At 33.6% G+C, this 14765-nt stretch overlaps 1 protein-coding gene across 1 annotated transcript in view; it reads left to right on the forward strand.

Moving 5' to 3' along the window:
- Positions 1-14765, forward strand: part of LOC149799961 (motile sperm domain-containing protein 1-like) — a 33194-nt gene that overhangs the window by 13415 nt on the left and 5014 nt on the right. Inside the window, exons 4-6 of the mRNA XM_089959462.1 lie at positions 887-981; positions 9568-9705; positions 12093-12254. Coding sequence (XP_089815588.1) covers positions 887-981; positions 9568-9705; positions 12093-12254 — 395 coding nt within the window. The remainder of the gene's footprint in view (positions 1-886; positions 982-9567; positions 9706-12092; positions 12255-14765) is intronic.

The following is a 14765-nucleotide window of genomic DNA, read 5'->3' on the forward strand; positions in this document are numbered from 1 at the left end:
AAATGGCATTAAACACAACAACAACAAATTGATAATATTGTTAGTTTGTGAACCAGTCTGTACTTGTATAATTGATGAAGTGATCAGGATCTTCATTGTTCCCATCAAACCACAGCATAAGAACAGCATAGAGAATGATATGTCCTTGTATAATGGAATGAGAGATATGGGTCTTCATAGTTCTCTAAAATCACAAATAGAAAGAACAAAATAGACACTAATCTGTCTTTGTGTAATGATTTTAGATGATGGTCTTCATTGTATTTTTGAAATCACAAATAGAAAGAACAAAATAGACACTGATCTGTCATCGTAATATGGGCTAAGAGATCAGGGTCTTCATTGTTCCCTTAAAATGACAAATAAAAGAACAGAATAGACCCTGATCTGCCTCATATAATGGATTTAGAGATGAAGGTCTTCTGTATTCCCTTAAAACATAAATAGAAAGAACATAATTGACACTGATATGTCATTATATAATGGACAGAGAGATCATGGTCTTAATCATTCTGTTATATTCACAGATTCAGAGAACAGAATAGACTGATAACATTCATTGCATAAAAGACTGAGAGATCATGGTCTTAATCATTCCCTTATATTCACAGATTCAGAGAACAGAATAGACTGATAACATTCATTGCATAAAAGACTGTGAGATCATGGTTTTCATTATTCCCTTAAAACATTCAAATCACAAATAGAAGAAATCATAAATATTTATTTGCCCTTACATTGTGATGGTATATAAGAGTTTCTGCTGTTTTGCAGTTGTTGCATTCATTGTACCAAAACCACTGTACTTCTGCATTATTTTGTATTTCTTATATATTCATCTACTCATAATAAACATGGTTTGCTTTATGAAATGTGAATTTTTCAGTGTCATTCGGCATATGGACATCTGTATCAACCATGAGGGGGTCCAGGACAAGTTCAGAGTGCATATGAGTGAAGTTGGGCAGAAGAAAATCATTGGTAAGCATGACCTTCCTTTTCTTTGGTTGAGCACTTAAATCATTTGTTATATAAAAAGTCTAGGAGACTTTGTCTTAAAAAAAATTTCTCCTCTCCAAAGGATTGGGTTGATTTTTGTTAAAAGATTTGCATATAATATATTCATTATTGACTTTTTCATCATCATCAAAAGGGCTGGAAATAATCAGAAAATCATATTCCTGCTTGAAATTCAGATTTTATACATATATATAAAAAACCAGTACACACACTTTCAACAGAACAGGAGCAATTTGATTTTGAGAGTATGGTAGGCATGTTTCTATCTATGTACTGAAATGGTTTTTAGCTGAATTGGCACTTTAGTCTAGCATTAATGCTGGCAGATGTAGAAATCAGCTTAAAGTATGGATTTCAAGGGTTTAGATTATGGGTCATAGGAAGTAAACATGCATTTAATATGCGTTTAAATTTAACTGCTGTTATTGATTAACATATGTTTTGCCTTATTTTGTACTTTTTTACCCAATTTTTCTTTGTAATTGATGGGGTTCACATTAAATATGTGTTTAAAGCTTGCATTTTTGTTGACACAGGTTAAAGTTTGTGTATTAAGTAACATGTGTCTGACATTATTCAATACTTTCATATACTACTGCCATAAGATGGAGTGTATTATATTATAATATTGTCCCTCCATCCATCTGTCTGTTACCAATCTCATTTCAACAAAGTAAGTTGAGATTTCCACTATCTACAGTTACCAAACTTTACTGATGCCTTAAACTTTCAGAGTCAAACATTAAACAGTCAAGATCACAGTGACTGAAAGAAGACAAATGGTTTCTGCACAATAATTCAATCTCTATCATCTACATGTACCAAACATTTATAGACCTTATTAGTTTTGGGGTCAAAAGCTCAAAGGTCACTGTCATTGTGACTGAAGGAAAAAATGGTTTTGTACAGTATATTTAATTCTCCATATTTATGGTCACCAGACTTAACTGAATCACTTGCACTTGAGGTAAGGAAAAATGCTTCCAACGTTTGGATGAAAAGGTCAGGGATGAAGGTCACAGTGACTGAAAGATGAAAATGATTTCTGCACAGTGACATTAGTTCAGCATCACGTACAAGGACCAATCTTTGTGGATGGTTCTCACATTTGTGGTAAGAAAGAAGACTGTTGATTTTATGCATAAAAGGTCAAAGGTCAAGGTGACTGAAAGAAGAAAAATGTTTTCTGCATTCAGAATTCAGTTATTTACAAAAGGACTTCTAAATATGGCTTGAGTATATTATATGCAGTTCACAGTACACTTATTGCCCTATTATACTGATTTGTGTACTATATGTATTTTTGCTAAGACTTTGTATGATGTTTCATTGGTCCTCAATGAAAATAGTGTCAATATGATTCCAGTATGGACTCCAAGGCAACCTTCTTGTTACTGTTACTGCTGTTGAATGGAAGGTCATATTGGTATGGTTTTTCCTCAGAAGACTTCTTATAATGTCTAATTTGTTCTAAATAAAAATGGTTCTGCTCAAACATCCAATATGGCACAGTGATCATCTTGAAAATCTTATTGCTGCCTGGTGGCTGGTCTTATTGACATTGGACTTCTATCAAAAGACCCCTTATGGGGTCTAGTTGGTCCTAAATGAAAATCATACCAATTTGACTCCCAATATGGCTACCACAGCAGCCATTGTGAAAATCTTGATGTTGCATCTCCTCCAGAAAGGCAAGACATGTCAGTATGGTATTTATGGGGTTTTCACTGGAAGACTTATTATGGTGTCTTGTTGGTCAAAAAAATTGTGCTGATCTGATATAATACAAAATGGCCACCACAGTGACCGTCATTAAAATCTGGTTGTGTTTTCTCACCAGAATATTTATGATGTTTGGTTGGTACCAAATGAAAATGATACCAGTCTGACATCTAGTATGGCAACCAATTCAGGCCTCTGAAAAATTTTGTTATTGCTACCTCTTAAAGTCTGATTGACATGGGGTTTTGACTAGAAGACTAGTTGTGATATCTAATTGCTCTTGAATGAAAATGGTGCCAGTTTGAGCTCATATATGACCACCATGTCAGCCATCTTCTTGTAGATATTCCTAAATGGAAAATCATATCGACATAGTGTTTTCACTTCTAATGGTGTCTAGTTGGTCATGAATCAAAGTGATGTTGATTTGACATCCATAATGGATGTCTTGTAAATCTTGTTAGAGCTACTCCAGTAGAACAGACTGTCACATCAACACAGACTCATCATCATATCTAGTTCGTCCTAAATGAAAAAGGTGCTTTGCAGCTATCCAATATGGCTGCCACAATGAACCTATTGAAAATTATGTCACTAATTCTCCTCAGTGAATGGTCATATTTCATGGGGCATTTTACCAAAAGTCTTCTAATTGTGTTTTGTTTGTCCTACATAAAAATGGTGCTATCATTGCAACAGATATGGCTGTCACAGTATCTAATTTGAAAATCTTGTCACTCAGAAACATCAATGATGGTTTCAATACAAAGGAGTTTGAAATAAGAAATGGTCTTATATACAGTTCTTGGAAGTTCCTTTCAGACTGTAGAGCAATCGGTCTTTAGAGGGACATTTGTTTATTAATTTATTTTGTTCCTGATTTTTTTATATTACTTTGTTGTACAAATTCTAGAAATAAGATTGAGGTTAAAGTTTACATTAAAGTTTTATTTTATGAAGATAGTAGCTTAAAGTTTGTGTGTATATATATATATATATATATATATATATATATATATATATATATATATATATATATATATATATATATATACATACATGCATACATACATACATACATATATATATATATATATATATATATATATATATATATATATATATATATATATATATATATATATATATATATATGTACATACATACATACATATTCATGCACACGTTCAGGACAGTTCATTCAGTTTCACTGCTGTATTTATAAACAATTTCATGCCATTTTTGTTAGTTGTTTATCAATCTCATGTTAGTGTGAAGTGAGACATACCACTTTTCCAACTGCAGTTTCAACACTTTCCTATAGCATTCCTTAAAACCTATATTGTGGGTTTGACCTGCATGCTCAGTCTTTCTTTTAACAGATTTTTTCTTATGACAAGTTATACTGTATGTATGAGATTAGGATCTGCATTTTTGTGTTTTCTCCATCAGCTTAAAGTTTTGATAGCCACTTTCTTATTACCTTTAATGTCAAGTAATGTCTGCACAGTAAAACTATGTTCAGATCTTGTTTGATGTTACAGAATAATGGAGATAAGTACATAAAACATTTGCCTTTATCTTGACAAACTTTGTAATCAAGTAACATACCACCCCCACTGCCTTTATTTTTTTCAGTCAAATAATAAATTTGACCTTTTATGCACTAAAGTTTCTTATACATAATATGAAAGTACTGCATGCAAGATGGTAATATTGTTAATAAACAATCATACAGAGCATGAAAGTATTACATGCAAGATGGTAACATTGGCATTTAACAATCATACAGAGCATGAAAATATTACATGCAAGATGGTAACATTGGTATTAAACAATCATGCAGGGCATGAAAGTATTACATGCAGGATGGTAATATTGTTAATAAACAATCATGCAGGGCATGAAAGTATTACATGCAAGATGGTAATATTGTTAATAAACAATCATACAGAGCATGCAAGTATTACATGCAAGATGGTAACAATGGTATTAAACAATCATACAGGGCATGAAAGTATTACATGCAAGATGGTAACATTGGTATTAAACAATCATACAGGGCATGAAAGTATTACATGCAAGATGGTAACATTGGTATTAAACAATCATACAGAGTATGATATTATGACATGCAAAATGGTAACATTAATATTTTTAGACAAACACAGAATATGAAAGTATGATACACAAGATGGTAAAATTAGTATTAAACAATCATACAGATTATGAGAGTATTACATGCAAGATGGTAACATTATTATTTTTACACAAAAATACAAAGTATGAAGTATTACATGCAAAATGGTAACATTAGTATTAAATAATTATAAATATATTTCCAAGTCTCATAACTCATTAAATTATATGTATATACTTTTTGGAGCAAGACATTGTTCCACCTGTGTAATCTTAATTTTATTTCTATATAAAAGTTTTTAAAAAAAATAAATACATATAAAGTTAATGGAAGATAAGATACTTTTAACCTGGGACACAGTTTACATAAAGAAATAACATTCCTTCATGGTAACTTAAGATTTAAAAAGAATAAATATAAAATTCTGCTTGAAGCAGTATGCTATATTAATTAGTTATTAAACATAGTCCTAATACATTTTCCTCTTTCACATGCTGGATTAATTATCATTAAGAATTACAGGTAATTCATCAATTAAATCAGTCTATATTAATATTGTATTTACTGGTTTTAAATATTAAAATATTCATTGTAATATTTGCAGATAATTTAAACGTTTAAATCTCTTGATACTGTGGGTTTCTTATAATTCCCTGATTCAATTAAGAAATAGCCCATGACTCTATTACATTTTTGTTTCAGCAGGTGGTACAAGGTATTTTTTTTAATTCAAAGTCATGCTTGATCGAAGAATTTAGTCAGAATTTATTCCACTTGATTCTTTAACAGATTGTAAACTTTTCTTCTTGGCTAACCAGACTTTCCAGACCTTGAACCATTAGCAATTTCCTTTTGCTGAGTGTGTCTCTGTACACACCTAAAATTGACACAGCAAACAATTTTATATGGAATCAGTCCATTGGCTATGGATCCTGCATCTTCTAATAAACATCAACGTGAAAGAGAGTTATGGTTTCTAGCAATGTTTTACAGTTCTGAAGGCTATATAAATATGTACAAGGTATGTACCTAACTGTACAAGGCTATATAAATATGTACAAGGTGTGTACCTGTCTTCTGATTGCCAGATTACTTCTAACTTTATTATTCCTTCACAGTTGCTGTTTATAATGGCAAGCTAGTTTGTTGTATGCATTCTTATCAAAACAGTTTTGTACTGCTTTACTGTACATTAATGTCCCATTTATTCAGGTATTCCCTAAAGGTCCCATACTTTGCAACAGTTGGTACCTATATGTCTGTTTATTATTTTTTATGTTGTGGATTTAACACCGCTTTTAGCACATAATAAGATATACATCAGGGGTCTCAAACACGCAGCCTATGGGTTATTTCCTGTGACCCACAATGACACCTGCCATTTGCGAAAAATTAATTATGCAGACTTTTTCTTCACAGCCAGCCATTTTTGATAATAAAATTTTATGTGTTACATGATTTACTTCATGTTTCCATTATTTTAACTGCCTACCTTTTATATGAGTTGCTTTTGCTGTATGAAAAGATTTTGGTGATGTGGCACTCGGGCAAGTGTACTAGTCTGCCTGGGTTGATTTGAGTTTCAGATCCATACGATACATGGTAGCCAGTGTAACTGGTGGAAGAGGAACCCAGGGAAACCCCCTGGTAAGAACCACTAATCTGTTGGAAGCTACAGGCAAGTCTTTTCACATACCCATATTGACAGAGTTTGAGACTTGGACCCACATGGACAGAGGTGAGATGTCAGTGATCAGTACAGGCAAGTGCTTTAGATCCACTGGTCACCTGGGGTGTTGTCTGATTATTGAAACAGACAGGTTTAAGCTTAACCAGAGGACTAGTTTGTGTGGTAGGTTGACACTGTCACTATTCATAGCTTCCAACGTTCCATTCATTTGGGGTTTCTTTTGACTCTGAAAGTATGTTTTGTGGTCCTAATTGGGGGTGGGGGGCATTGCATGTCACAGCACAACCGAAAACAAAACAACTGAGAACAAGTTATTGGATAAGCCCTTAGAAAATGAGTGGAAATTCAAATTTGAATAAAAGAAAATAAAAATAGTTTGACTGAAGCATTTAATACACTTCCAGACACAAAATAGCTGGTAGACTTAGCAGTCATATACCATCACTACAAACACACACACACACACACACACACACTCTTGAAAAATAGGCTACGTTTATATCTTTAAATTCAGATAGAAAGTGCAATACAATATTAACTTCTTGTTGAAGGCTTTGCTGCTCTCAGTAGTTCATTAGATGATTTGATGTTGATATATCTGTCATTAGAGTTCGGTGTTTCACCCATTAGAGACTGCATGTTATTATGAAGCAGTGTCTTTAGAGTTAATTGTTTGGCTAATTAGAGACTGCATGGAATTATGTGGCTGTGTCTTTAGAGTTCATTTTTTGGCTCATTAGAGATTGCATGGTATTATGTAGCAGTGTATTTAGAGTTAATGTTTGGCTCATTAGAGACTGCATGGTATTATGTAGCATGTGGCAGTGTCTTTAGAGTTCTTCTTTTCACTCATTATTGGCTACATGGTGTTATATAGCAGAAGAACACTTCTTTATTTATACTTTTGGGACTGAGTTCTTTTAGTCATGCATTGCCTCAATGCAGGTTAGAATGTCAACAGATTTTACATGTCATACATTCCAGAATGGCTAATGTTGACAGTTGTTTCATGTCATACACTCCAGAATGGCTAATGTTGACAGTTGTTACATGTTATACATTCCAAAATGGCTAATGTCGACAGTTGTTACATGTCATATACCACTACTCCAGAATGGCTAATGTTGGCAGTTGTTACATGTCATATACCACTACTCCAGAATGGCTAATGTTGACAGTTGTTACATGTTATACATTCCAAAATGGCTAATGTTGACACTTGTTACATGTCATGTACCACTACTCCAGAATGGCTAATGTTGACAGTTGTTACATGTCATATACCACTACTCCAGAATGGCTAATGTTGACAGTTGTTACATGTCATATACCACTACTCCAGAATGGCTAATGTTGACAGTTGTTACATGTCATATACCACTACTCCAGAATGGCTAATGTTGACAGTTGTTACATGTCATATACCACTACTCCAGAATGGCTAATGTCGACAGTTGTTACATGTCATATACCACTACTCCAGAATGGCTAATGTCGACAGTTGTTACATGTCATATACCACTACTCCAGAATGGCTAATGTTGGCAGTTGTTACATGTCATATACCACTACTCCAGAATGGCTAATGTTGGCAGTTGTTACATGTCATATACCACTACTCCAGAATGGCTAATGTTGACAGTTGTTACATGTCATATACCACTACTCCAAAATGGCTAATGTCGACAGTTGTTACATGTCATATACCACTACTCCAGAATGGCTAATGTCGACAGTTGTTACATGTCATATACCACTACTCCAGAATGGCTAATGTTGACAGTTGTTACATGTCATATACCACTACTCCAGAATGGCTAATGTTGGCAGTTGTTACATGTCATATACCACTACTCCAGAATGGCTAATGTCGACAGTTGTTACATGTCATATACCACTACTCCAGAATGGCTAATGTCGACAGTTGTTACATGTCATATACCACTACTCCAGAATGGCTAATGTTGACACTTGAAATGCTATGTCAATAATGCAGTATATGCAAAGTTTAAAGTGCTCCTCCATGCTACTGTGCTTCACAAAGTCAAACTCAGTCAATGAAGAGTTCTGAAATTTACTTTTGCTTGGCTTTGCAGATGGTGCATCCTTTCCTGAAATACAGCTGTGTTTTGACATTATTTCTTTTAAAAATGAATCGCACTTCCATATTGCTCATAACTTTACAATTCCATCTACTGAATTAATCAAGTTTGTAATTTATTCATTGAGTTGGATCCAACTTCAGAGATATGTTGCCAGAAACATTGCCACTGATCATGAACTAGTCAGTAATCTTTAGTATAGTAAGGCAGTGAGGTACAATAACTTTTGTTTTTTTTCAATGTGTCTCACCTACTGTAACTTCAAAATGAATTAGGTTGTTCCACTTTGTTTACTTTACCTATGCAAATAAGTTTGGGTAGTCACACAGCAGGGATAGTAATGCAAAGTATCACTAGCTGTTTTCAGACAGGTAAGTAACTTGTGGAATTATGATTGTACATCTTTGGGATGGGCTAGGTGGCTGAACAGGTTCAAATCTTGGCTTTGCCAATGTGGGTATGTGAGAATGCTTGCCAGTAGCTTCCATTGAGTATAATCTTAAAGCTGTGGCAATATTGTTTTTACAGATGTTCTATTGTAAGTTATTTCTCTAATTTTATGTCATGCTCTTAGTGACATAGTTTGTAAAAAAAAACAGGAGGTGGAATTGGTTAAAAATTTCTAGCATATAGTGGCTCACATCCTGGAATGTCTGCAACATAATTTCTGGCACTCAGGTATCATTCTTTTTACTACTCAAAAAATTTAACACCAGTTAAATTAATAAGTATATTTAGTATATAGTTTTATGCTTCTTGGAAAAAAAAATCATATTTCCATAGTATTGGAAATGCCAATATTTTGTTGATGAACTTCACTTAAGGAACATTCATCAGGTTTTAATCAGTTTGGCTCTGTTGCCTGATTCATTTCATTCTTTCCAACTTTACAGGGAAGAAAGATATTACATCTGTTCTCTTGCCCACCAAAAGAAAAGAAAGTTCCCCTTTCCCAGAGGATCAATTTCATTCCCTCCCATCAGGTCCCAGGAGAGTTGAAGCATCTGGCTCAGCCACAAATACTCCAACAGGTACTATAAATCATAAAATATTTTAAAATGTCATTTACTACAGTATATATGTTGCAAAATGTGAAAATGTAATGTCACAGATATGCTAAAATTTGCTGCATTGAGAAATATTTGACTTGGAGATCCCATCATGCTGATGGCATACTGTACACTCTTCTGTACTATAAATTGTTTTTGTTTCTAATAATAGAACATATTGAAGTTAGCTCTTTTTGGCCTTGAAAAATTCCAGCTTGTAAAGGGGGCGCTCACCAGTTATTATGTACTTTTGAGAGAGTGACGTATGTAAGGTGAAGTTGTTTGCATTTAAAACATGCACAATGGAGAGAATATTGGCATACCTCTATGCTACATTAATGTAATGTGGATGATATTTCTTTGGATATTGTACTTTTGGATATTATACATGATTTAAACACACTGCTAACTAAAATGACTGCTCCCTTGTGCTAAAATATCAGCTTGAATTAGTCTAAAGTAAACTATCAATAGCAGCTATTAAAATAGGGAAAATGAATTTTGCCAGACTAGACAATACCAGCTTCTGAAAGTGCAATGAATTAATTACCAAATATATTAAATGTACAAAAAGTTATCGGCTCTTTTTTATACAAGTTACCTCTGAAGTTCAGGAAGTGAAAACGACCAAGTGGAGCTAGCACTTTTTTGAAAGGTGCACATCTGGAATAAGGCCAAGCTGTATACTCTATAACACATATTACACCCATCAATTATACACCAAAATAAAGGCAATTAAAGGTTCTTTGAATTATACCAAAGATATACAAGGTCTTTTTTAAATAGCCAGTATAACCAGTGAGGAAAGCCAGGGAAATTCTTTTTCTTTAACATCCTAACCCTATCAAAATATGAAACTGTAGAGCGCCACCAAAGGGATTCTTATCCCTGGAGGAAATAATTAGACTCTGAGTGGTTACCTCCCTTGAAATAGCTTAACATCTTCTGTGTAGTACTTCAAACAGGACATCATTTTGAATAGAACATTCTCATAACAAATAATTGGTTAATCAGTATTTTTTCTCAAACTATCATGAAAGTTTAATCAGTTCTCTATTGAGAGCTAGATGAACGAAAAGCCCTGCAACATATATTTCAAATTATATGAATTTAGGAGGATATTGGTATTTGTTTATGATTATTAAAAGGAACATGATAATCATTATCTGACAGTTTATATTCTTCCTTTCAACCCTGTTTAATGTGCCATATGATCAGAACCTGCCAAGCAATTGATCTATAACCAGTATATTACACAAATCATTTTCCAGTTGGCAGTATATTACATTATTCAGTAATGACTTTCTATTCAGTTAAAGATGAGGTTTGAAAGAAATACCATAAAATGGAATAGAACAGAGTTTTGTAAATGTACTCAGAAAATATCTTGAGATTGGTTAAAAACAGCATAATCATTAAAGCTCACTGTCATCATCATGATTGTTCCAAGGTCATTAAAGCTCACTGTCATCATCATGATTGTTCCAAGGTCATTAAAGCTCACTTTCATCATCATCATTGTTCCAAGGTCATTAAAGCTTACTGTCATCATCATCATTGTTCCAAGGCCATTAAAGCTCACTGTCATCATCGTGATTGTTCCAAGGCCATTAAAGCTCACTGTCATCATCATGATTGTTCCAAGGCCATTAAAGCTCACTGTCATCATCATGATTGTTCCAAGGCCATTAAAGCTCACTGTCATCATCATGATTGTTCCAAGGCCATTAAAGCTCACTGTCATCATCATGATTGTTCCAAGGCCATTAAAGCTCACTGTCATCATCATGATTGTTCCAAGGCCATTAAAGCTCACTGTCATCATCATGATTGTTCCAAGGCCATTAAAGCTCACTGTCATCATCATGATTGTTCCAAGGCCATTAAAGCTCACTGTCATCATCATGATTGTTCCAGGGCCATTAAAGCTCACTGTCATTGTCATGATTGTTCCAGGACCATTAAAGCTCACTGTCATCATCATGATTGTTCCAAGGCCATTAAAGCTCACTGTCATCATGATTGTTCCAAGGTCATTAAAGCTCACTGTCATCATCATGACTTGTATAGTAGGATTTGGCCACCAGATTTTAACATATTACCACTGTCCCTTAAATTGTTCAAATATGTAACAGTCAAGGCTAATTGTTCTTCTGAGTTGCTGATAACATTTATGTATTTTTTAAAAACTTTAAAATCATTTTAGCCCTGTAACACGTGTAGAAATCAGATTGATTGATAGTATCCAGTATTTTTCTTTTTTTTTGCATCTTTGGCTGATCTAACTAGCTAGAGGGTTGGGTTTTTTTTAGCTATTCCTGAGCACGGTCTATAATTAAAGTTAAATGTTTACTTTGTCTTTACTCCAGGTGCAGCCACTGGAACACATGGACCAGGAATGCTAGTCATTTTCACTGCCATATCATGCATCATTGCATTAATGTTGCCTTTACAAGGTGATACTGGATCTAGATTCCCAGACTACCTTCATCTTACCATCAATCAGAAGCTAATTGCAGCCTATGTACTTGGTACGTTATATATATATATATATATATATATATATTTTAGTTAATGTGACAGAAGAACAGAAAAATATCCATTCTTTATTTCTCCAAGCACTTTTACATCATCTTTATGGATACCCTTCAGGTGAATACATACTTTCTTTACATACATAAAATGTAAAGAAATGATGTATTCACCTGAAGAGCATTCCATAAAGATGATGCGAAAGTGCTCAGAGGAATAAAGCATGGATATTTTTCTGATCTTCTATTACATTAAATAATTTTTCTGTGTATTATCTGACATAGACAGATTAATTTTTTAATATATATATATATATAAATATATATATATAAATATATATATATATATATATATATATATATATATATATATATATATATATATATATATATATATATATATATTCTCATAAAATGCCATACAGGTATCACTTCCAATATGGTACCACAGCAGCAATCTTGAATTTTTTTAAAATCACACATGCACCAGAAGGGATGATCCTATCAGCATGGAGTTTTCACTCAATGACTGCTTATGATTTCTAGTTGTTGCTAAAAGAAAATGGTGCCAGTATGGCCATTATGGCAGTCATCTTGAAAATTTTGTTTTCCCCACTCATCCTTAGTGAAAAGGCATATCAACATGAGTTTTTACCAGAAGACTCCTCATGATGTTTAGTACATGAAAATGGTTTTGCTTCTGCATCCAATATGGCTGCCACAGTATCCCTCATGAAATTCTTGTTGTGATTACTTGTTTTGAATGGATGGTCATATCTGCATGGGGTTTTACTACAAGACTTGATATGATGTCTAGTTGGTCATAAATAAAATTGAAAATGGCTCTGTTTTAATATGTGCTATGACCACCAAGCAGCCATCTTGAAAATCTTGCTGTTGCTGAAATGAAAATCATTTCAATTTGGAGTTTTCACTAGAATACTTCTTATGGTGTTTAGTTATTTCTGAATAAAACTTATGTCGATCTGATATCCAATATAGCCACCATCTTCAGAATCTTATTGCTATTCCGCAATGATGGAAAATCATTTCGTCATTGGGCTGTCACCAATAGCCTTTTTATGATGTAAATTTGGTTCTAAATGAAAATGATGCTGATCTGATATCCAGTAAGGCCACCATGGCAGCCATCTTGAAAGTAATGATTTGTTTGGTCTCTGAATGAAAATGGTGCCAATCTTACCAAATCTATAGAATTGACCAAGTCTCTCAATATGCTTGGTCGTTATGTTATACCAGTTCTTACCTTGCTCTTGGTCAGATTCATAAAAGCAGTTTTGTTTTACACAAAGATGAACATCACACTGCTTGGGTCACTGTCACTGTCAAAAGGATACGAACGTATTCAAAGTCAATTTATTATTCTGCAGTTTTATCAAATAATCAGTATTTTATTACATCTATTAAATAGAATTGTACATCTACGCTACTCTCCATTGAAATAATAATCAATATTTTATGACACATGATAAATACAATCTTAACATCTATACACCATAGTTTATTTATCCCATAACTAGTCTGACATCAGTATACCCACATTATGATTCTTCTGTATGCAATGCATAGAATAACACCTCATACATCATGGCATCATCTGAGGCAAGGCCATGCTGTAAAAACAATAAGGACATATTCAAAGTCAGTTTATTATATGCTCATTTTTGTCGCCATTAACTGTACATTGTCATAATTGTGCAATATTTCACGATACACCGCTCCCTCGATAACTCGCGCCTGGATAACTCCATCTTGGCTCCCAATTTTTTCCAGAGAAAATGTATTTAAAATATCTTTAAAATATGCTGAACGTGAAAAAATTACGATAAGAATTGGTAAATTAAACCTTGATACATTGCTCGTTTTATCATCGAAAATGGTGATTAATGCCCGTAAAAATAGAATCCATGTTTTGAAATTTGCGAGTTCTAAATAAGAATTAATTTCAGAGACCTCGAAAACGCTTAATTACGCATATTTGGATGCCAATTTTTGATCTGGGATGCAGAAAATCACTCAGGTGGGAGTCCTTCGTATGCATATAATAGGTGCGCGGGAAAATTCAAAGATTTGCCAGTCCTGTTTCAGCCACCTGCTTTGTGGGAAAATGTGTTGATCAGTTAGCTGTGCTGATATTTACAATGACTAATTCAGTGACTGAAAGACTCCTTGATGTACATACATGTTGCCATTTTATAAGAGTACATAAAAAAAGAACATGATGCAATAGCTAGGCAGCTAGTTCAAAGGCTTTGACTGGTGGCTGGGTGAGAAAATGTACTGATATTTAGTGTTTGAATTCAGAGGCAGAAAGACCCAGTTTTAAAATCCTAGCGAGACCTCTGTTTAAAGGTATCATATATTATGTAAGTTTTTATGATAAACAGTTGTCAGTATACTGTAAATAAACAGTCTGGTGAAATAGCGATCAATGAAAACTTCTGGTAAATGCTAACAGGTGGCAACAGAGAATGAAATAAACACCAATTA

This window comes from Sinohyriopsis cumingii, chromosome 5 (assembly GCF_028554795.1).
Source record: "Sinohyriopsis cumingii isolate HCF-2022 chromosome 5, ASM2855479v2, whole genome shotgun sequence".
Classification (NCBI taxonomy): domain Eukaryota; kingdom Metazoa; phylum Mollusca; class Bivalvia; order Unionida; family Unionidae; genus Sinohyriopsis; species Sinohyriopsis cumingii.